Source organism: Melospiza melodia, chromosome 2, assembly GCF_035770615.1.
Source record: "Melospiza melodia melodia isolate bMelMel2 chromosome 2, bMelMel2.pri, whole genome shotgun sequence".
Classification (NCBI taxonomy): Eukaryota; Metazoa; Chordata; class Aves; order Passeriformes; family Passerellidae; genus Melospiza; species Melospiza melodia.
In genome coordinates this window covers 598546-621483 of record NC_086195.1, presented here as the reverse complement: position 1 = coordinate 621483, position 22938 = coordinate 598546, and the positions used below count along the sequence as shown (strand labels likewise).

Sequence of the window (22938 nt, the reverse complement as noted above, 5' to 3'; positions counted from 1 at the left end):
AAGCCAGGCTAAACGATATCTCCCAAAATATGACATGGTTATCTTGTTCCGAGCCTGTGCTTGTTGTTGCAAGGAGAACGTGGCAACGCCGTAGCAAAGTTTGGATTATAGGAAGGGAAGGTCGTGTTATTGTAAAAGTGGGTTTATTCACATTAACCCCCTCCTGACCACAGGACTCCTGAGCCTTGGCTCACGTCTGTCCAAGGGTTAAACCAGGGAGAGACTGAAGGGATGAAGGATTGGGGGAGTCAAGGATTGAAGGGATCCTGCCCTGATGTCGTGCCACCCCGAGGACAACCCCCGGGTATTTGCAGCACAAATGCCAGGAATGAAGACTGACTGAGAGCAGCAGCAAGAGCAACAAAACAAGGCTTTCAAGAGCTGCCAGGTGCCGATAATCAACTGCACCATCAACAGCAATCAAACCAAACGCGAGAGGAATCTGGTGCTTTCATCAAGACCAAAAGGAGCCTGAATATGGGGCACAAGTGATTTAATCAGCAGAAAACCCTGAAGTGACAACAGAACGGTCCCAACCTTTCAGCAGCCACTCTGGGCTCTTCATTCCCCTCCCTGTTATCTCCCTTCCTCTCCCTGTTATCTCCACGGCAAGAATACTCAAATGAAGGAACAAAGACCAGCAGCAGCCACTTTGCCTGTGACTGATGAAAGATTAAGCCTGAAGATCATAGCACAGAATAATCTCTGTGTGGGAAGGGACCTTTAAAGCTCATCCACACCTTCCACTGCCCCAGGCTGCTCCAAGCAGGCCTGGAATACTGCAATCAGGCTATTCCAACACACCTTCAGCGAACAAAAGCCTCAAAATGAGCGCGCGAAATTGGCTTTGTTTAAGTAAACAAAGGCTCTCCAGAACGTCCAGCCCTGACTTTTGGTCCAGCAGCTTCCCCAAGAGACTCCTGCTGATCCTGCCTGGTCCTCAGCAGGGCAGTGACTCCTGAGGAGCAGCACCATCACCTCCACTCCCACCCCGCCCCTCTGAGTCACGGGCAACCTTCCGTCTCCATCCCGCTGTTGGGTGGCTCCAGGCTGCTCTTTATCTCCCATCATCGACTCACAGGCTGCATCTGCCCCACCGGGCAGAACAAAGAGTCCCTTGTCCCTCCCAAGGGGTGTCCTTGATGGGCCATTAACCGGGGCCACGTCAACACGGGCCGGCCTCACAGCCCTCCTGCTGGCCCTTCCACCTCCTGTTGCCCCTCTCATCCCCTCCTGCCAGCCTGACATCCCTCACCCCTCTGGGCTCGCTGTCCCCACCAAAGGCTCTCTGCAGCCTCTACTCAGGGGTCCTGCTGCCACTCCAAAGGTGCCCCCACCCAGATCATCAAAGGACCCTGAGGCCAAGGTGCTAAAGCAGAGCTGGAATTTCACCGAGCCATCGAGCTGGAAAAGCCCTTGGACACCATCGAGTCCAGGTGTTCCCCAGCACTGCCAGGCCACCACTGACCATGTCCCCAAGTGCCACCACACCTGTGAAATCCATCCAGGGATGTGGCTGCACCTGTGCCACGGCTGGACAACATCTTCCATTAAGGAATTCTTCCAATACCCACCCTGAACCTCCCCGGTGCAATTTGAAGCCACTTTCACCTACATGGAAGGCAATTTGGGGTGCTTTTGTAACAGGTGACAAAGATGTGCCTTATGGTGGTCCTGGCTGGCACAGGTCACCCAGACTTGTTTTGTTACTCTTGTTTTGGGGGGCTCCAGCCATTAGCCACCCAAAACTCAACAGGACATAGACATGGCCCTGGACCAGCAGCTCTGGGCAGCTCTGTCTTGGCAGAGCTGGAGGGGACGATCTTCAGAACTCCCCTGTAACATCACTTCATTCCAGACTTTCCCTTTCTCATGGGAGAGTCTCTCTAACGAGGATTTTGTTTGTTTAATTTCCCTTGATTTCCTTCTTTGAGGTCCCATTATCTCCAATAATGTCCCAAACCCCTGCAGCTCCAAGCTCTGCAGCAGCAGCAGCCCTGGGGACAGCACTGAACAGCAGCTTAATTATTACAATTGTCATTTACATAACTGGCTTTTATAAACACCGGGAGGGCAGCCAAGGAAAAAAGCCCTATATTTGGGGAAAAAGAACTGTTTACATATTTCACCCGTGTAAACAAGGGCTCAGTTGAACTTCCGTGCTCAGGGTTCCTCCCCTGGAACTCTGGGTTTCAAGTAAAAAATGCCAAGGACAACTTCAGGAATTTTAACGAAGGCACTAATCTGTGAGGGATGCATCCAGAGATTTCCATTCCCTCTGGGGGGGTAAGGAATAGCAAGGGGAACCCTGGAAGCCCTGACATCTTGCAAGGCTCAGAGCAGCAGCACACAGAGCAAGGCTCAAAGGGCACAGCAATAATCCTGGGTTTGCAGCTCTGGTTCCCAAACATCAGAGCCTGATGGAGCTACGAGAGCATCCAGCCATTCCCACTGTCAGGAAAGTCCTCAGAGGGGTTTTATACTTCAAGCTGACACTTGACAGCTTGTTTACTACACAGACAACTGTCAGACCACACTCGGCCACAGGCACACGTGAAATTCACATATAAATACTTTATGTCAAAAAAAAAAAAAAAAAAAAAAGGGATTTACCAAAGAGAATCGGGATTTTAGCACATGCTCGTTCTCCTGCTCCTTCTGACCTACTTTCCCTGGCAGACTCCTTCCCTGGGAGGTGCAGAGCCAGGGCACAGAGTCCTGCTCTGGGCAGGCAGCAACCCAGAGGGCAGGGCTGGATCAGGAATTCTTGGCAAGGTGGGCAGGCCCTGGCACAGGGTGCCCAGAGCAGCTGGGGCTGCCCCTGCATCCCTGGCAGTGCCCAAGGCCAGGTTGGACACTGGGCACAGTGGGAGGTGTCCCTGCCATGGCACGGGTGGCACTGGGTGGCTCTGAGGTCCCTCCCAACCCAAACCAGCCTGCTCCATGACCAGCGGGGACCTCATCCATGTTCCCACCTCCCTTCTAGTGTGGAAACTCCTAGAGTGACTCTCCCAGCAGTTTTGGGATGTAGGACCTGGGAGCTGAGGGGAGTTTGCTCAGCGCAGACCAAGGAGAGCATTCAAGTATCTGCTCAACAGGGAACTAGCACCGTGCTCCTGCTCCTGGATTCCCTTCACCCTTGGGACAGCAGGGTCTGGGGCAGCTCAGCAGGGACTCACTGCACTCAGCCAGCTTTCCATGGAATCCCACACTGCTTGGAGTTGGGAGGGACCGTAAAGCCCATCCAGTGCCACTCAGCCAGCCCCAGGTTGCTCCAACCTTCAATGACTGTGGAAGTTTCAGCAGTTCAAGGAGACTTTTTTCCTCTAAGGGAGCTCCTTGCACAATGCAAAAAACCAAATCCTTGTACCCAAGTCAGATTAAACAGTCTAGAAAAAATGTAAATCCAAGCAGAGGTTGGGCTGTTTGATCTCCGAGAGACTTTCAAAGAAGTACCAACGCCCTCGGGTGTCTCTGCTGGAAGGGCCAACCCTGAATGCTCACAAACCATTTAATAACAGCGCCCAGGGAACCAGGCTGTAGCCAGCTCCTGGGGCCAAAGCTGTCTGTGCTGGGAGTGCCCCTGTCTCAGGATCAGCATGACAAAGCCACACAGGGTCACACACATGCAGGAGGAAGCCCTGTGTGATGTGGAGCCCTCCTGCACCACCACAGCTGAACACAGCCACAGGAAGGAATTAAGCAGCAAAGGGAGGTTATTGTACAGTCATGAACTTACACTCAATTAAAACCTTAAAATTCCTTCCCCAAATGGGCTCCTCTCCTTGGCACACGCTCAGCATTTATTTACTACCATCAATTCTCTCACCACCGAGTGCAATCAGCCTTTTTCATCCTCTCCATGCACCAATTCACTGATTTAATGTCAGCCCATTGCTTCCAGACATTCTCCCCCTTCCCCTCCCTGCTGCAGCAGCAGCACAGCCCTTTCATTCCTGGCTTCCACCCAGTCCCCCCACCAGAACCCTGTCACCCTACTTTTCACCAAGTGCTTCACTCTTTCCACCCCATTAAAACAACACACACCCCCAAATCACACATGACCCCCAACAAACAAAGCTGTTTTCTGTTGGAGTGGGAACACATGGCCCCATGGCATCCCAATCCCCATCCCATTCCCAGCCTGTCCTGGCAGTGCCCACCCCTCCTCCTGCCCATGCTGTCCCCCAGCACACCATCCCCTCTACCTGGGAACACCCCCCGTGTCCAGCAGAGAATGACTTCACCCTCACTGTGGCTCCCAAACCTCCCCAGAGCAGATCTGGGCACCCTGGCCTGGGTGCTCCGGCCTCCCAGTGCCAGCTTCACCCATTTCCTTCCGCAGGGATCTCAGTGTGCTTTCCTCAGCCCAGCCTGGGGGACATTTCTCCTGGGCTGAGCAAATAAGATAACAGAGGTGGTTCTGGTACCACCCTGTCAGGCACAGCGGCTCTGCCCACGGGCAGCTCCAAATACCACGTAAGGGCCTTCTCTGAGGAGCAGCAGAAGCCAAAATATCCCGTGGGCAGGGAAGTTCTAAGGAGCTGAAATAACTGGAGATTGGGTTACTTCATAGCCATAAACCAAGTAATCTCAGTGCTGACACATTCCTGCCCCACTGTGTGGAACAAAACTGAATCATTTGAACTGCAGCCACAGCCAGGGCCATCCAAAACTGATGGGAGAGGGACTTTTTACATGGGCAGACTCTAACAGGACATGGCAAAATGGTTTTACACTAAGAGAGGAGACTTAGATTGGAGACTGGGGAAGGTTTTCCCCTGTCAGAGTGGTGAGGCCTTGGCCCAGAGGATGGCCCAGCTGTGGCTGCCCCTGGATCCCTGCAAGTGCCAAGGATGGGGTTTGGAGCAACCTGGGATACTGTAAGGTGTCCTGCCCATGGCAGGGGGTGGCAGCAGATGAGCTTTGTGGTTCCTTCCAGCTCAAACCACTGTAGGATTCTGTGATTCCATGTGTTGGGAATGCTCTGCAGAGCCCTGGCAGTGCTGGGCACCAGAGGAATTAACGGGATTCCACAATCCTGAGGCACCTGCTCCAGTTCTCGGGGACCCAGGATCAACATTCCCACTCTGCAAAGAGACAGGATTATCCCATGGCCCTCACCAGCTCTCCAGTGATTTTCACAAAATCCCAAAACAGTTTGGGTTGGGAAGAACCTCAACGATCATTGAGTCTCATCCCCTGCCATGGGCAGGGACACCTTCCGCTGTCCCAGGCTGCTCCAGGCCCCATCCAAGGTGGCCTTGGACACTTGCAGGGATCCAGGGGCAGCCAGAGCTGCTGCTCAGGGTACTCCGACAGGCTCCCAGTGAGGGGTGGGAAGGAATCCAAGTCCCCCTGAGCCCCGTGCCAGCCGTGAGTCACCGCTCCAGGCAGCCCCAGCCCACGGCACCGAGCGCCGGCTGCTGCACGCTGGGATCCAAAGCCATAATCATGGAGTGAAAGAGAAATCTGAAAGTCAGGAAACCACATAATGGATGAGTGAGTCATCCCTGCCTGAAAAACTGAAGATGCCAAAGAAAGCTTAGAAATCAAAGAAAAACCCACACCACCATTGCTGCTGTTCCATCCTGCCACCCCTGAGCCAGGAGATCCATTCCTGCAGCACTGCCTGCCCAAGGCCAGCATTCCAGGGACAGCCCTGGGCCAAGAACACCTGGAGGAGGAAGAGCTCAAGATACAGACACAAAAACTGCGGTAGCTCTGACAAGGTAACAGAAGTACAGAATTGCTCTCTTGCTGTCAGGATTCACTGAGAAACCACAGAATGGCAGCAAGGCTCATGCTGGGAGAGACCTCACAGCCCACCCAGTGCCACCCCTGCCATGGCAGGGACACCTCCCACTGTCCCCAGTGTCCAGCCTGGCCTTGGGCACTGCCAGGGATGCAGGGGCAGCCCCAGCTGCTCTGGGCACCCTGTGCCAGGGCCTGCCCACCCTGCCAGGGAACAATTCCTCATGGCCAGGATCCCACCCAGCCCTGCCCTCTGGCACTGGCAGCCATTCCCTGGGTGCTGTCCCTGCAGGCCTTGTCCCCAGTCCCTCTGCAGCTCTGCTGGAGCCCCTGCAGGCCCTGCCAGGGGCTCTGAGCTCTCCCTGCAGCTTCTCCTCTCCAGGTGAGCACCCCCAGCTCTCCCAGCCTGGCTCCAGCTCTTGGAGCTCCTCTGTGGCCTCCTCTGGAGTTGGTCCCACAGCTCCATGTCCATCCCAAGCAGGAGGCCCGGGATGGAGAGCTCAGAGCTGACCCCAAATCCAGGCTCACAGCCCAGTTCTGCCTCACCGTCACAGCCTCACAGGATGGCTGAGGGAGCCCAGGGCCCCAGGAGCAATGTGGACCTTCAGGAGGGCTCTTCCCTGCGTTTCCTGGCCTCTTCCTCCTCCTCCCCAGCAGCCCAGGCCCCAAGGACTGCCCTGCTCCCTTCCCAGACACACTCTGTATAATCAATCCAAGGGCAGCAGCGCCATTCCCACGCTGCCGTACAAGGACAGCTTCTCCCAATTCCAGCCTTATTTATCCCTCATGTGCCTCACCAAGAACTGATGATTCCCTTGTTCACAGGAGCCCTGCAGAGCAGGACATAGGGTGACAACAGCCCCTGCCTTGGCCACACGCTGCACAATCTGCTTTTCCTCCAGCCAGAAGGAACGAGCTGCTCCCAAGCCACCCACACTGCTGCAGCCAGCTCGTGCCTTTCCCAGCAAAGCCCTTCCCTTCCATTGAAGAACAGGATTCCAAGAGGGCAAGGTGCTGCCTGTCCCCAGATGGCTGCAGCTCATCCCACAGGAAATCCCTAACCTCAATTATCCAACCTCAACAACAGCCTGCAGCCATCACCTTAACTTCTTTGGGAATAAAAACCCTTCCAGTGATCCCGTTATCCTCTACTTCTCCAAACTCCAGCAAAGCTACTCTCCTGCATAATTCCCTTCCCACAAGGATCAGGACAGAAGCAAAGGGGGGCCCAAGGCAGGTGTGGATCCTGGCACACAGAGGAGGAGAAAGCCAAAGGCATGGGAAGAAGGCAGAGGAAAGGAGGAGGAGGAGGAAGGAAGGAGCTTGTGAATAACACAAGTCCACAAAAAAGCCAAGTTCTGTTATTCTTGGTGTTCACAGACCTGCTCGGTTCCAGGCACAAATGGCCACAGTGGGAAAATCCCAGAAGAAGAACAAGATCCTGGATGTGCCAGGCACAGCCTGTGCAGCGCCTCAGCCATGGAATGCCACCAGATCCCACATGGGACAAGCTCAGCGACATGGCAGGACAAGGGGTTAGAGGTACATGGGGAAGAAAGGGACATCTCTCTGCAGGACAGGCTGCAGCAGAGTGGCCACACTGCTCCCCAAGGGGAACCCTGACCTCCACTCACACATGGGGAGGAGGAAGACTCTTCCCACAAAACCCCACTCATCCTTTTTCCACTGAGTGTCACTACAAAAAATCACCCCAAACCCAGGTACTTCCTTTCCCCATGCCCAGTCACTGCCAGGGGACACGAGCAGCACACGGGGTGGCAGAGTGTGAAAAGCAGCAATTTAGGGGCAGCACCAGCAGCACAAATGAATATAAATCCCTGCTCTAGCAGGGAAGGATCATTCACATTAGGAAAGCAGCAGTTTGAAAGGATTTTCCCTTCCTTGCCACGAGCACTTTGGGTTACATCAGGACCACGAGAATGAGAGAATCCCAGAATGTCCTGAGCTGCAGGGACCCCCAGGGACCCCCCAGTGCCAGCCCAGAGCCCACCAAGCCCAGCCTGGGCATCCCAAAGGCTCCTGGAGCTGTGGCAGCCTCGGGGCCGTGCCCATTCCCTGGGCAGCCTGGGCAGTGCCAGCACCCTCTGGGCAAGAGCCTGTCCCTAAAACCCAACCTAAATCCTTCCAGGCCCAGCCCCAGCCACTCCCTCAGGTAGAAAAAAATCCCCCATGGATGGGATGGGCAAACAGCACTGATCCCAAACGTGCTGCTGCAAGGCAGGTGTTCCTCAATTCTAGACTTCTGCCCCAAAGTGAGACTGCTGGTTTGGAATCCAATGGGGAAATGAGAAGCCCCCCCAGCTCTGAGCGGCACCGTGCCAGCAGTGAATGAGCCCTGCCTGCCTGGAGCTGCCTCACTGAAAAGGTTGTTACTAAAAAAACAATTTAAAAAGAAAGTCTTGAAATGAGTCACCGTGGAATCAGGATTAAATTGTGAATTTTATGCTTTGCTATACTGGAAGATGGAAATGCTACTTTTGGAGGAGGCAGTGGGGAGATTCACCCCTCGGATAAAAAACACCTCCAGAAGTGGCTGTTTTCTGAGGGTGATCAGGGAAAGAGGAACTTTCTAGAACAGATACAGACCAAGAGCAGCACTGGGACCCTGAGGCTCCTCATCCCAGCAGGGTCCTGACAGTACTGGGGCAGAAAAAGGTGACACAAAACACGAGGTGTCACTTCTAGGTCATAAAACCTGGGGGGTGAGAGCAGGAGCTGCCAAAACCAGAAGGGAATCCCCAAATCCCTGGTGCTGGCACAGCCCTGCCAGCCCTTGCAGTGCCAGCTGTGCCCACCTTGTGCCCAGCCCAGAGCACTCAGTGCCACCTCCAGGGCACACCTGCAGGGATGGGCACTGCAAAGCTCCCTGGGCAGCCCCTGCCAAGGCCTGAGCTCCCTTTCCATGGGCAAATTGCTGCTGCTGTCCCAGCTGAGCCTGCCCTGGCCCAGCCTGAGGCCAATCCTCTTGTGCTCAAGGGGGAAGGAGAGATGGGAGTAGGGGAAGAGGGAAGGAGGGATGGAGGGAATGCTTTCCAGAGATGACAAGTGCAGATTCCATCAGCTCAGCAGCTCCTGAAACCTCACCCTTGGTCTGAAAACCCCACATGGACAGGCAGCTCCCACACCTGGCTTCCCTGAGGACCAGGCCACTTGTGCTTTAGGAACAGCAGGGATTTCAGAGTGATCCCAAACCTCAGATGATCCTTCCTTAAACCTGGACTTTCCAAAATCCTCCAGGCCCTTTGCAGTAATGAAGAGGCTTCAAAAGACAAGCTGGGAAACCGAACAACATGCTCTTCACCCTTAGCACACAGGGAAGAGGTCTGGCATGATGTAACCCCTGTTGCAGTTTAGCACTTTAAACTGATGTTGTGTAAGCAAAAACCCAAGGAAGGAAACCCCCAAACCTTCCCTGAGCCCAGCTCCAGTGCCACCTCACAGCTGCTCCTCCTTTGCCTGTGCTAAACCCAGCTCAACCCTCCCTGAGACTGTCCAGAGTCACCTGGGAACACTGAGTGTAGAATGTCCAGAAACTCCTTAAATTTGAGCAGATCTGGGGTTCCCCCACAAGGGCAGCTCACCTTTTCCCCACCATTCCTAAACCATTGTTTAGCTGTGGCTTTCCCCAGATAGCTGGAGAGGCACTGCAGGGTTTGGAATGTGTCCTTGTTCTGAGCCCTGTGCAGAGAGGAGTTGGTTTTAGGGGAAGCTGAGACTGGAAAGGGGCATTTTCCAAAGCCCAGTCACTGGGAGTCAGACTGTGATAGCCCAGCCACGGAATGCCAGACTGGTTTGGGTTGGGAGGGACCTTAAATCCCACCCAGTGCCACCCCTGCCATGGCAGGGACACCTCCCACTGTCCCCAGTGTCCAGCCTGGCCTTGGGCACTGCCAGGGGTGCAGGGGCAGCCCCAGCTGCTCTGGGCACCCTGTGCCAGGGCCTGCCCACCCTGCCAGGGAACAATTCCTCATGGCCAAGAATTCCTGATCCATCCTGCGCTCCATCCCTTATACCACATACCTGCACACACACCTTTTACTGCCCCTGAGGCCGCAGGGATGTGCACTCCAGGAGCTTCTTTTCTCCCTGTCCCACAGCTCACTCCATGCCCAGACCCCACCGTGCTGCTGCTTCCCCCACAGCCCACCCGGACCCCACCGTGCTGTTGTTTTCCCCACAGCCCACCCAGACCCCACCATGCTGTTGTTTTCCCCACAGCCCACCCGGACCCCACCGTGCTGTTGTTTTCCCCACAGCCCACCCAGACCCCACCACGCTGTTGTTTTCCCCACAGCCCACCCGGACCCCACCGTGCTGTTGTTTTCCCCACAGCCCACCCAGACCCCACCATGCTGTTGTTTTCCCCACAGCCCACCCGGACCCCACCGTGCCGTTGTTTTCCCCACAGCCCACCCGGACCCCACCGTGCTGTTGTTTTCCCCACAGCCCACCCAGACCCCACCGTGCTGTTGTTTTCCCCACAGCCCACCCAGACCCCACCGTGCCGTTGTTTTCCCCACAGCCCACCCAGACCCCACCGTGCTGTTGTTTTCCCCACAGCCAGCGCTGAGGGGGAACGCGCCATGCAGAGCGCCCCAGCAGCAGCCAGGCCAGCACGGCAGGCTCTGCCCCCACAGCACCGGGGCTGAACAAACAGAGCCTTCCCACCGGCAGTGCCTCGCTAAGGAAATGCCCCCCGGAGCTTCAGGGAGGGGATAAATCACTCGGAGCTTCGGGGAGGGGATAAATCACTGCGCAGGGAACGGCAGAGGCACAGGCTGCTGTGAGGGCCCGTCCCAGAGCCGCCGGCCTGCAGGGACCCGAGGCACAGGCAGTGCTCGGAGCAGCACTCCAAGGGCAAACAAATAAATTCCTCAGGCGCCTTCCTCAGCGCTCCATAAATCCTGCAGGCACACGGGGGCAGAAGGTGGGAGCTCTGTGCATGGGAGCCGTGCCCAGCAGAGTTGCAGGTCTGCTCTGGGAGCAGCGTGGTTCTCCCTCCCCTCATGGCCCCGGCCCTGCCTCAGGAAGCACAAACCCAGAGCTGAGGGGGCTCAGAGCCGTGGACAGGGCTCTGGGATCCCTCTATCCTGCATGGACAGGGCTCTGGGATCCCTCTCCTGCATGCACAGGGCTCTGGGATCCCACTCCTGCATGGACAGGGCTCTGGGATCCCACTCCTGCATGGACAGGGCTCTGGGATCCCATTCCTGCATGCACAGGGCTCTGGGATCCCTCTCCTGCATGGACAGGGCTCTGGGATCCCACTCCTGCATGGACAGGGCTCTGGGATCCCACTCCTGCATGGACAGGGCTCTGGGATCCCACTCCTGCATGGACAGGGCTCTGGGATCCCACTCCTGCATGGACAGGGCTCTGGGATCCCACTCCTGCATGGACAGGGCTCTGGGATCCCTCTCCTTGTTCCAATCCCGAGGCTGGGCAGCTGCACTGGAATATTCCCCGTGGGAGCAGTGCCCTGGCAGTGACAGCTCTGTCACCCAGAGCAGCCCCTTAGCAGAACACACAGAGCACAGAAAAGACAGCTCAAACTGCCCCAATGTGCAGCTGGGGAGGGTTTGGGACCACCCTGGGAACACAGCACAGTGTCTGTGGCTGCCATGGGCACAGAACACTTTGTTTAGCAGAGTTAATTACAGACCAGCACAGCTTCCAGCGAGCTGAGGCTGCCTCAGAGATGTGCTTCAAATCACAGAAAGTGGCCTTGACTTATTTGAAAATATTCTTGTTCCCAAACAGTGGGAGGGACCAAGACTTTCTGCATAACATCAACCACCAAACTTGAGAATACAGCAGCTTTCCATGTGCAAATTAAAAATAAAATAACTTCATTACTGTAAAAACCCAACCAACAAAACAACAAGACTTAGCAGAACATTATTATTGTCATGAACAGCTTAAAAGTTAAATTCTTAAAAAACCTACACCTCGTCTCTTCTTCAAAGAGACACTGAAATCCACCCAGTGCCACCCCTGCCATGGCAGGGACACCTTCCATGGCTCCAAGCCCCAGTGCCCAGCCTGGCCTTGGGCACTGCCAGGGATGCAGGGGCAGCCCCAGCTGCTCTGGGCACCCTGTGCCAGGGCCTGCCCACCCTGCCAGGGAACAATTCCTCATTGCCAGGATCCCACCCAGCCCTGCCCTCTGGCACTGGCAGCCATGCCCTGGCTCTGAGCTCTCCCTGGAGCTTCCCCTCTCCAGGTGAGCACCCCCAGCTCTCCCAGCCTGGCTCCAGAGGCTCCAGCCCTGGAGCAGCTGCGGGGCTCCTCTGGGCTCTCTCCAGCAGCTCCAGGTCCCTCCTATGCAGGAACCCCCAAACTGGAGCAGCTCTGCTGTGGGGTCAGCCCAGGGAAGGGGTTTTGGGACTGGAGGAGAGCAGAGCCCATCCCAGCCAACCCCACTCCCAGATCACCTGGCTGGAAGCTTTATTTGCCCAGAGTTTGGGGCCTTTCACTTGGAGGGGGGAAAAGCATTTGTAAGGAAAAATAAATGTTACTTTTTCATGTAAGTCTTGTATCTTCTCAGGCTACATCAGCTGATCTGAAAAAAGTCCCCAAAAGCCAAAAAAGGAAGCTGAGTTTCTCTCTATCAGCTCTCCTGCCCAGTAGCAGCCCAGGACACAGGCACTGGCTGTACTACTGGAATTTCTTTCCCAAGAGCAGAAGTGTCACCTCTGCAGCACTTCCGTGCCCAGCCAGAGCACACAGGACTAAGTTTAGCCATGGTTAGGCCACAGAGAAATCCCTGCTAAGCCCTGTCCCCTCCCAGAGCCAAGGAGGGACCGGCAAACCAAACCATCTGCAGAGGGCTCTGCATTCACCCCAATCTGACTCCTTAAACTCATTACTCAGGGCTGATTCCTTGCAGCCCTTCCCGGAGCAGAAGAGCAGCAGCCCTGGGGTCTGAGCAGCAACACTTGGGGATGTTGGGCTGCAGAAATCCTGCCAGAGTGTGAAATTCTGGGTTATTCCTGCTGGGCTGGGCTGACTCAGCACCCAGCACCAGCCACAGCCACGCTGAAGGACTGTGTTTACCAAAGGGATAACTCTGGCTACCAGGGAAGCTCCCTGCCAAATCCTAACACAAACACTCAGGTGACTCAGGAGGATGAGCCCAGACTCCTCTGGATCTTCTTTAATACCTCATTAATTCAGGGAAAAAACACTCCATACCCTCCAGGCAGAAAATATTCTTTCCAGCAGCTGTGTAAAGGGGAAAAGGAGCCACGAGCTTTCTTTCCTTCCTCCTCTGCTGCAAACAGGGAACTTCCCTGCAGCTTCCCTGAAAGTTCTTGTCCAATCCAATTCCAAGTGGCCCAGGCTGCCAGGGCAGGGGTGGAATCACATCCCTGGAGGGATCTAACAGCGCTGTGGATGTGGCACTTGGGGACATGGCTTAGTTGAGCTCTGCAAGGGCTTTCCCAACCTCAGTAATTCCAGGATAGCCCCCAGTAAACCCAGCCCTTTCTCACCTTGTGCACCAAAGCCTGCACGAGTATTTCTACCAATGCTCGCACAATGACTCTAGTGAACAATAAAGCCTTTTTGCTCCTCCTTTCCAACACAAATTGTCTTGTTTCTCTGGGACAGAAGGTGCTGATTTCCTCCCAGGGCCAGGGCAGGTGTCAGTGAAGCCTTCCTGGGAATGCTGGATGTGCCACCACGCTGCCCTTGGGGAGGGTCTCAGGTCCCTGCTTGGCCAGGTGACTGCTGCACAGCAGTGACATCTCTGCATGTCACTCCTGCCTCAGGAACAGGAATCCTGGGGCTTCCACACCCCACAGCACCACGAGCTTACACACCCAGAGCCCACGAGGAACTCCAAGGAGCTCAAGTGACATTCCCAGCACAAGTGGTTGGCAGATGCTGAAGAAGCCACCTGAGCTGGAACCACAGAGCAAGACTTGGGTCTGGCTGAACAATTCCTGCTCCCTGAGTGAACAGCAGCTGGAGTTTCTCCCAACCCCAAGGGAATAATGAGAATGAACCCACTACACATTGTCAGTGGGAGTAAGCATGAGCTGGGGTGAAATGTCCCCTTTTCCCACATCTCAGGCAACCTCTACCCCAGTTCCAGTGCTCCTGGAGGACCCAAGAGCAGCACATCCCACACTCCTGTGGGCACTGCAGGCCTGGGCTGATCCTTGGCTGTCCTGCTGCTTCTCCCACCTAGAGCCTGGCTTTGTCCTGGATCCCGCCATGCTCCCAGCCTCAGGAGGGCACCAGGGCCATCACACTGCTGGGACCTGGGGCTCCCTGTGCTCTGGGCGCCTGTGCAGAGCCCAGACAGCTCCTCCAAACCCCTGAGTGCTGCCAGCACAGCAAACACCTCACGGTACTGGCGAGCTGGGATGAGCTGGGACAGTGGGACAGCAGGATACTGCAATAGCAGGACACCTCCTCCCAGCAGAGTCCCAGGGACAGGGAAGCATCTCAGCCATTTCACCTTGTTAGGCTGAGCACTGAAAATAGCCCCGGGATGAAAAACAAACCAGCTGGACAAGCTCTCCACAGCAGGAGGCTCTGGCCAGCAGCGAGCGAGCTCTGTCCTGTCCTGAGCTCTGTCCTGTCCCATGTCCTGAGCTCTGTCCTGCCCCCTGTCCTGTCCCCTGCCCAGGGAGCTCCAGAGGGGTCAGTGCCACTGGAGCATGCCCCCAGGCCAGCCCTGGGGAGGGAGGGGTGGCAGGGAGGGCAGTGCCCCATCCAGCACACCTCTGAAGATATCCATCTGCAGGATGGCACAGCAATGCCAGACATCCCCCTTAAGGATGTGACAAACTCCAAGGGCTGAGCCTCACTCCAGGAGGCAGCTGGGAAGCTAAAAGCTCTGAGACCCTGGCTATCAGGACAAAGCAGAGCTGGGGCTGCTCTGGCAGAGCCTGGCACAACCCACATCCCCTGGCAGCATCAGCAGCTGGGCGGGGTTTGTGCCTTGGTCCTGGCTAGAGACAAACCAACGTGAGCCCCCAGGCAGAGCCTCCTGGATGCACACACCACACAGATAAAAGCATGGCATGGACAGGAGCATCCTTCCTGATCCTTCCCCAGGTTTGGGAAAGATCTCCTGGATTCTGCAGTTTACAGCCCAGATGCACTGTGAAACCCCAGAACACCAAATGCTGCCACCTTCCCAAGCACTCCGAGGTGCTCACACCTTCCATCAGCCATGTCCCCATGAACACGTCATCCCTGGACTTGCATCCAGCTCCAGAAATGCCAACCAGAGCAGGAAGCTGGGAAGCTCCAGAGGGATCTGCCCTGCCTGAGATGGGATCAGGTCCCTCAGCAGCATCCTCTGAGCTCAGCCCCAGCAGGTGGGAAAGGCATCACACAGGGATTAAAAGGGAATAACCCTTCTGGCCCGGAGCTCTCCTCATCTCACCTGCAGTCCTGGAGCTGCTCTGTGAAAAGCACGAGGCCTTCAGGCCAGCTCAAGGTGCCAAACCTGGATTTTTGCCTTCCAGCTGCCAAACTCCTGAACAAACCCATCCAGGCACCCTGAACAACAGCAGCTGCTTGGAGCAGAATACTTCCAGAATTATTGCTGTCCCCCCAGAAATTCCTTTCTATCCTCCATCTATCTCTATCCAGTTAAAAAAATAACTTTATTTCCCTTTGGCTTACTCACCCATTAATTATGTCCTGGCACTCTTACAGATCTAAACACATGCATTGCTTAGCAGCTTTAATCCTGAATTATTCCTCCCTTTCCTGCAATCCAAAGCCTGCCTTGCCTAGGAAGGGGCAGGCTGTTCCAACCAGCAAGCTGTTCCTTTGTAACTCAGAGAGGAACATTCCTCAAGTTCTCCTGTTTATTGCGTTTTTATCCTCCCAGAGCAGCCGAATTTACGGCACCGGAGCTCCAAACCTGCAGAGAAGAATTAAACTGACCTTAAACTCCATCCTTCGGGGAAAAACAAACACTGGGCTACAAAAATAGTGCCTTTTCCTGCAAAACGTGTGTGTGCGTTACCAAACATCCCCGTTTCCAACTGCACCGCTGCTGCTTCCACTGTGTGAGAGCTGCTGGGATCAGCAAGTCCCAAAGGCCAGAGGAGGGGAAGGGGTGGTGGCACTGAGAACAGGCAGAGCTCCTTGGTGGGATAAAGAGCACTGCCAAGGAGCTGCCTCTGTGCACCCTGCAAGTGTCTCTTGTGGCAAACCTCAGCAAGGTGGGGATAAAAACATGTATACAAAATAATATATAGATGTGCCAGAGGCAGCCCCTCTCCCCCTCAGGGTGGTGGTGAGAGACTTGCAAGGAGCACTTGGTGGTTCCCAAAGTCAAACCCCACAGATGTCCGTGCCACACAGTGAGTTAATGCATTTTCCAAAGTGGAAAAAATAGGTTACTTAAAAATAGGTCCATAATCCAAACAAACAAGCACCCCGGTACTATTTCACAGAGGGAAAACAAGCAGGCAGGGACAGTCTGGGACACAACCAGGCATGGCTCCCCTGTGACTTCTCATGCTCCTCTCAAGGCTTTCCATCCACTGCAGGGCTGGGCACTTGGGCCAGGACAAGCTCCTGGGCACAGTCCCACCATCACTCCTTGCCATTAATTGTATTATTAGGATTATTGCAGGGAGCTCCGAGCCCCTGGCAGGGCCTGCAGGGGCTCCAGCAGAGCTGCAGAGGGACTGGGGACAAGGCCTGCAGGGACAGCACCCAGGGAATGGCTGCCAGTGCCAGAGGGCAGGGCTGGGTGGGACATTGGCAATGAGGAATTGTTCCCTGGCAGGGTGGGCAGGCCCTGGCACAGCGTGAGGCAGGAGCTCCTCAAGGCTCCCATGTGCTGCAGGAATGACAGAGCAATGGCTTTAATTAAAGAGTCCTTGTCCCTGCCAGCACCAGCTCCTAAAACTGAACCGGAGCTCGGGAGGTGCCACAAAATTAATCAGGCATGGCTGCAGGGGCTGGGGAAATGAAGGTGAGGGAAAATTAAAGTGCTCCAGAGAGCCCAGCGTGGATCAGCCATGGGAGCAGAGCAGACTCAGCAGGACAGTGATGCCTCCACAGGAAACATCCCCAAATTCCAGCAGCAAAGAGTCTGGAGAGCAGGAGGGAGAAGCAGCAGGTCCCAGGCTGCACCTGGCAACAGGGAGAAGGCAGAAAAGAGGCCAAAAGCCCCATTATTCACAGCATCCCACACTGGACCGGGCTCAGAGGCCCCTAAAGTCCACCCCATCCCACAGCAGGGACACCTCCCACTGTCCCCAGTGTCCAGCCTGGCCTTGGGCACTGCCAGGGATCCAGGGGCAGCCCCAGCTGCTCTGGGCACCCTGTGCCAGGGCCTGCCCACCCTGCCAGGGAAGGATTTCTCCCCAGTGGGACCTGACTGACACAAGGAGGGCTGATGGAATCTCCTTCTCCAGCCGGGGGCAGGGGGATCCCCAGACCCTCACCCAAGGACAGTGAAGGTCCCAGCTCCTGTTTCCAGAACGTTCCTGCCCCTGCAGTTACCCACAGCAGGGCTGCACACAGCTGGGCCGGCCAGAACAGGAACCAGCCTGGTCCCAAAGGGCCTTCCCAGAGGCAATCCCGAGCTGCCCAGGGAGAGCCACAACTCTTCCGTGGCAGTTTGTGTCAGTCACACTCTCCAGCCTGCCAGGAGTTCATTTCTCCTCTCTGGAATCAAAGCAAAGCTAATTAATGGAGGAAACAGCCTTTTTAACACTAATCAGTTTGTGCAATTAGGGCTCTGAGGAGCAGGATGCCAGGCTGGGCACAGTCCAGCACCGAAGGGTGGCCAGGGCTGGCACTGCCCCCGGGCTTGGAAGCACCAGGGACATGAGGCACTGCCAGCACAGCCTCCAAGTGGGACAAGCAGCAGGACAGGGATAACCCCAGGGAAGTGCTGCTGTTCAGCCACCAGCTCACAGAAGGGGATATTTTACTAAGAAATCCCCAAATCCCTGGGGCTGGCACAGCCCTGCCAGCCCATGCAGTGCCAGCTGCGCCCCATGGGCACCTTGTCCTCAGCCCAGAGCACTCAGTGCCACCTCCAGGGCACACCTGCAGGGATGGGCACTGCAAAGCTCCCTGGGCAGCCCCTAAATACCAGGATGGGCTTTTGGCTGCCCTCCCTCCCCAAATGCAGGCAGATCATGAACCACAGCTCCCTGGAGGGCACCTCAGCTCCCCTGGGCTGTCCCCAGACACTCACCCATCCCTCCAGCCCCTGTCCCAAGGAGGAGAGAGCTCCCACAGGGAACTGTGGTGTACCAACACACCCAGGCAGCCCACGGGCCACACACCAGCTGAGCAGGCCACACAAACACAAAGTGCTTCCCTTCTCACTCCTCTTGGGATGAGGCTCTGCTCCAGGCCCACCAGAGCATCCCAGAGCCTGCAGCTGCAGCACAAGGGATGCCAGGAGGCTCCTTCCTCACACACTGTGTGCTCCGTGCCCTCCTGAGAGCAAAGGATGGAAAGGACTGAGGGATTGCTGCCTTGGACATCCACGTGGGAGTGTGTATCCCTGCCCCACCGTGGGAAAGGCCAACCCAAAGCCCGGTTTGGAGCAGGAGCTGCAGCCCCAGCAGTGCCCCAGCAGCTCCCCCTGCACCCTCCTGCAGAAAGGGACCACCCCAGGGGCACAGCAGACATGGAGACAGCTGCTTTCCAAGGCAGCAAATAAATAAATCTAACAAGAAATTAAATTAAGAGCCTCTCTCTGATCCAGCTCAGCATTACTCCAAGTTCCTGGGCCAAGCAGGGAAGGGAATGAGCTGGAGGGAGCCAGGAGCTCCCCAGCAGCCCAGCCAGCCCTGCTCCTCCTCCTTCTCCACATGAGGCCCCTTTGCTGCCAAAACACGATTTTTCCAGCTCTCAGAATGGCAATTCCTCGAGATGAGTTCCATTCCCGAAGGAAGCCGAGGCTGTGCTTCCAGCTGAGCCGGGGAAGAACATGGACTTTTCCCTGGCAGAGCCTCCAGGTATTCCCACAACTGCTTCCTCTCCCTCACCCAACCCAAAGCTGCTGCTCACAGGTGCAACCAATACTCAGTGAACCCCTGGAAGGAATGAATTTAACAGCAGAACCTCCCTTACAAGGCATTTTATCAAAGCAAGGAGGGCACCGTGGGTCACTGTGTCCCATGAACTCCCCCAGGTGTGTGGAAGGACAGAGACCCAGCCTGTCCCACCCTGCAGGACGAGCCATCCCTGAGCTCCCCACGGCTCCACTGAGGCCTCCTCCTGCTCACAGCACAAAATCCCTCCTGCTGCTTTGAAGCCCAAACCCAGCACTTCCCAAGGCAGAGGTTTTGCAGTGAAGGATTCACTTCCAATGAATCCCTGGGATGGCAAGGACAGACAGGGCTTGGGCACAGCCTCCTTGCACAGAAATTCACATTGTCCCCTCTGGAATCACTAACAGTCACCAGCCTGTGGCTGCAGCCCCCCTTCCTCACCCTGACTTTGTCCCACAGGATGCTCCCAGGGTTCAAGGGCAGCTCCAGGCAAACACAGAACAGCCCTGGGCACAGCCCTCCAGCCTTGGGCACTGACACGATAAGGATGTGGTTTCAACTTGTTCTGTAAAGCACTGAGATAAGAGCAAAGATGACTCAAGAAGGGCTGTGTGAAGGAATCAGTGAAGCAGGAGACAGGGCAGGAGAAGGAGCAAGGATGAGAAAGAGGAGCTGCTGTGGAGAGAGGAAAAGCCACCAAACCTGTGCCAGCCCTGCACCAGAGCCCAGCCCTTGCCACCCTCTGAGGCATCACCCAAAAATGCCTCCACCCAACACAGAACTCAGAGCCCACCTCTGAGATGTTGCAGGAAAGAGGGAAAATCCACACCACGATCCCTGACTTGCCTCAAGGATGCCAGAACAGGGACCCCAGGAGGCCCCAGATCCCTGTAGATGCCAGACCCCAGGAGGGAATTCCCTGCACAATGAAATAAGGCTCAGGGCAATGCAGACTGGCACCACTTCCATATTACTGCAGGGGGATCTGGGTCCCCCTGGATCTGCAGGAGAAACTGTCACCATTGAGGGAGCCAGGCATGAGCCCCAGCCACCCAAACCCCCAATCCTCCACAGCCAGGTTTCCTTGGATCTCCTGCAAACACACCTGGGGGTGCCCACCTGTGCTGGGATGCACAGAGGGCAAGCAATTAAAATAAAAACAACCCTAAATCCCACACACTGGTTCCAGGTGATGTGATTTAAGGAGGAAGAGCCCGCTGAGCAACACTAGTATTTTAAATGAGATGAAGTTTAAGACATTTGAGATGAAGTTAAAGACATTTGACCCAAAAAATGGGTCACATTTTTGACGGCCCACATAAAACTCATGTAAAACACTGACCACAGCCCCGGGGGATGTTCTGATAAGGGCCAGAAAAAGCACCAAAACCTGCCTGATCTGGGCAATAACCAGAGTTCAGCAAATGAGCAGAAAGAGGGGGGGAAATTCCTGGAAGTCCAGTTTGTCCCCGAGGAGCCTGGTTTGCCCCCTTTTAGGGGGTGTGAAAAGGTCCCAGGCCGGGCTGCAGCCTGACAAATTCGGGCTAAAAATAACCAGGGCCGGTGCAAACAATGCCGCGGGGCCGTCACACATCCTGTGACAGCGGCAGGAGCCCAGAGCGGGCTCGGGCAGGGCCAGGGGCTCCAAACCCCCACACCTCCTTCCAGGGCTCCTGTGCGGCCGAGTGGAACCAAACCTCAGCGTGATCCCGGCAGGAAAGGATTACAGATCAGAGATTAAGGCCTCAATTCGCCTCTGAGGGAATCACAGCCAGAAGAAAATCTGGTTTTCCCCGGGGTTCAGTCACCAACTCTTATCTTCCTGCATGGATAAACCCACCCATTTCAAACTCTTGCTTAAAATATCTCCCATGCTATGAATCGGGATCGTTCATAATCCTGTATAAAACCTGCTGATGCATCCATCCCCTGAGCGTGCAGAGCAACCCCAGCAGCCCAAGCAGTGCTGCAGCTCAGGCTCCTGCTCTCTGCAAGCACTTCCCTGCACCGCCTGAGAAACTTCCCCGGTGGTGACATTTTAACGTTAAAATCCTGCCATCCTAATAAAGAATTAAAAAAAAAAAAAGAAAAAAAAGAAAAAAGAAACCTTTGCACGTTGGAGCAAAGGTGTCAAAGCCGAGCACTTTCACTTTCAAAAACGTCCAGCACTCACCTCCGCCTCCCACCGAGCAGCCAACACCTTCTGCTTCCAGGGAAAGCAGCGGGGAAAGCGTGTCCTGTGCGGGCTGGGGACATTCCCTGCTGGGAGCCACCACAGCTCAGAGAGCTCCGAACGCAGCGGCCAAGAGACCTCGGGGACCCGCGGCAGCAGAGGGCACGGAGCCGGCCCGGGGCACGGGACACGGAGCGGGGGACACCGATCCCTCCCTGGCCCCATTCCTGCACTTTGGGGCTCCAGCCCAGCCAGGCAGGAGCCCCACGGCGGTTCGGAGCCGAACCACGGCCCAGCGTGACCCGGAGCGCCGGAGCAGCCGCGGCGGGGGCAGCGCTGCCGCCCGTGCCGGGGCTGCCTCCGCTCGCCAAGAGCACAGCCAGCAGCTGAATCACCCAGGCTGCCACACTTCTGCAGGGCCTCCAAAAATAACCGCGCTGGAAATTCCTTGGAGGCACAAACCTTGCTTCACAAGGACTGCGGAGATCCAGTTTCCTTAGTGGAGCGCACTGGATGCGAACGGGCCCGAGGGTTCAGGGGCACGGCCAGAGGGGATGAGAAGCCCTCGTCCCGGGGACAGCGAGTGATGGATCCCATCCTGGGCCGGGATGGAGCCGCCGAGGTGCCCGGGCTCCCACCCCGAGCTGCCCTTGGCTCTGCTGCTCCCCCGCTCCAGGGCCGGCTCCTTGCCCCGCTCCTTGCCCCCGAGCAGCCCCAGACTCAGAGCCGAGCCCTCCCCAGGGCTCCGCTGCGGCGCCTTCCATCAAACAGCAGCATCCGAACACGGCCCCAGCCCCTTCCCCGCGCCCACATGTCCCGAGCCGCCCCCAGGCAGGCCTGCCCGGGCCGGGCTGCACCCGCGGGTCCCGGCAGCGGGGCTCGGCACTGCCGCTGCCCGGAGCCGCCCGGGGCTGGGCCCGGCCCGCACTCACCGCTCCGGCTGACCTCGGGCACCGCCACAAGGACACGGAGCCCACGGAGCCGGCTCCGGGGCAATCCCGCAGCGTGCGGGGCTCGGCTCCCGCTGCCCGGCAGGCTCTCGGGGCGGAGGGGATGGGAACGGGGCGAGCAGAGCGCCGGGGCTGTGCTGCCCGTGCTCCTCAGGTGGGACTGCTGCTCCTGCACCGCTGGGCTCCCACAGCGGGAACGGCCCCGAGCAGCCCATGAGGAACCCTCGGCTCCCCAGCTCCCGACACCGCTCCCGTTACCGCGGGGCGAACGAGTAAATAACACTAATTATCCTAAATCCCGCCAACCGCTCCCAGTCGATGCCATTTAACGAAGAAGAGCGCAATACTGTAAATGAGTTGAAATTTCAAACTTTTGACCCAAACAGCCGGAGCCCGCCGCACGAACACCTCGGGGTTATTTCGGTCCTTGCGGGGTCCCGAAGCGGGGATCACCGCAGCTCTTGCCCGAAAGGCGGAGGAATGGCCCCAAAAGGGAGTGCGGGGGGGGGCAGGCACGGCCTTCCCCGGGCAGCGCCCGAGCCCGGCGGGGCGGGCAGGGCACCGCGGGGCCCGGCCGGGACTCACCTGCGATGGCCGAGTCGTCCAGGTGGGAGCCGGGGGCCCGCTCGGCGCGCCCGGGATGCTGCAGGACGAGGAGGAGGAGGAGGAGGAAGAGGCCGCACAGCGCCCGCACGGCCCGGCCCGGCCGCGGCTCCATTTCCGCGTCCCCGCCGCCGTCAGCTGCTCCTCGGCATCGGCACCGGCTGGGGGCCCGCGGGGTGTCCCGGTTATCCCGGCTATCCCGGCACCGCCGCCAGCTGCGGCCGCGCACCGGCTACCGGAACCCTCTGCCCCCCTCGCCCGGCAGTGGTCTCTCCCAGGACAGCCTCCCCCCCCGCCACAGTGGTCTCTCCCGGGACAGCCCCAGTCCCCCCACCCTCAGTGGTCTCTTCCCGGGGTAACCCTGCCGGCCCCTCTCCGCTCTGCCGGGATAACCCCTCTTCTCGCCACCTCCGCTAGCGCCTCCCCGGCCCGTTCCGTT

The 22938-nt window shown here is 56.9% G+C and overlaps 1 protein-coding gene across 8 annotated transcripts in view; it reads right to left on the bottom strand.

Annotated features, from left to right (window-relative positions):
- Positions 1–22753, bottom strand: part of STIM1 (stromal interaction molecule 1) — a 74653-nt gene extending 51900 nt beyond the window's left edge. For 2 of the 8 annotated variants that reach the window (XM_063180060.1, XM_063180052.1), the window contains exon 1: positions 22482–22753. In XM_063180060.1, the coding sequence (XP_063036130.1) occupies positions 22482–22614 (133 nt within the window). In that variant the 5' untranslated portion in view covers positions 22615–22753. The remainder of the gene's footprint in view (positions 1–22481) is intronic. The other 6 variants (XM_063180078.1, XM_063180068.1, XM_063180086.1 and 3 more) reach the window with 4 other exon arrangements.
- Between the last annotated feature and the right edge of the window lie 185 nt (positions 22754–22938).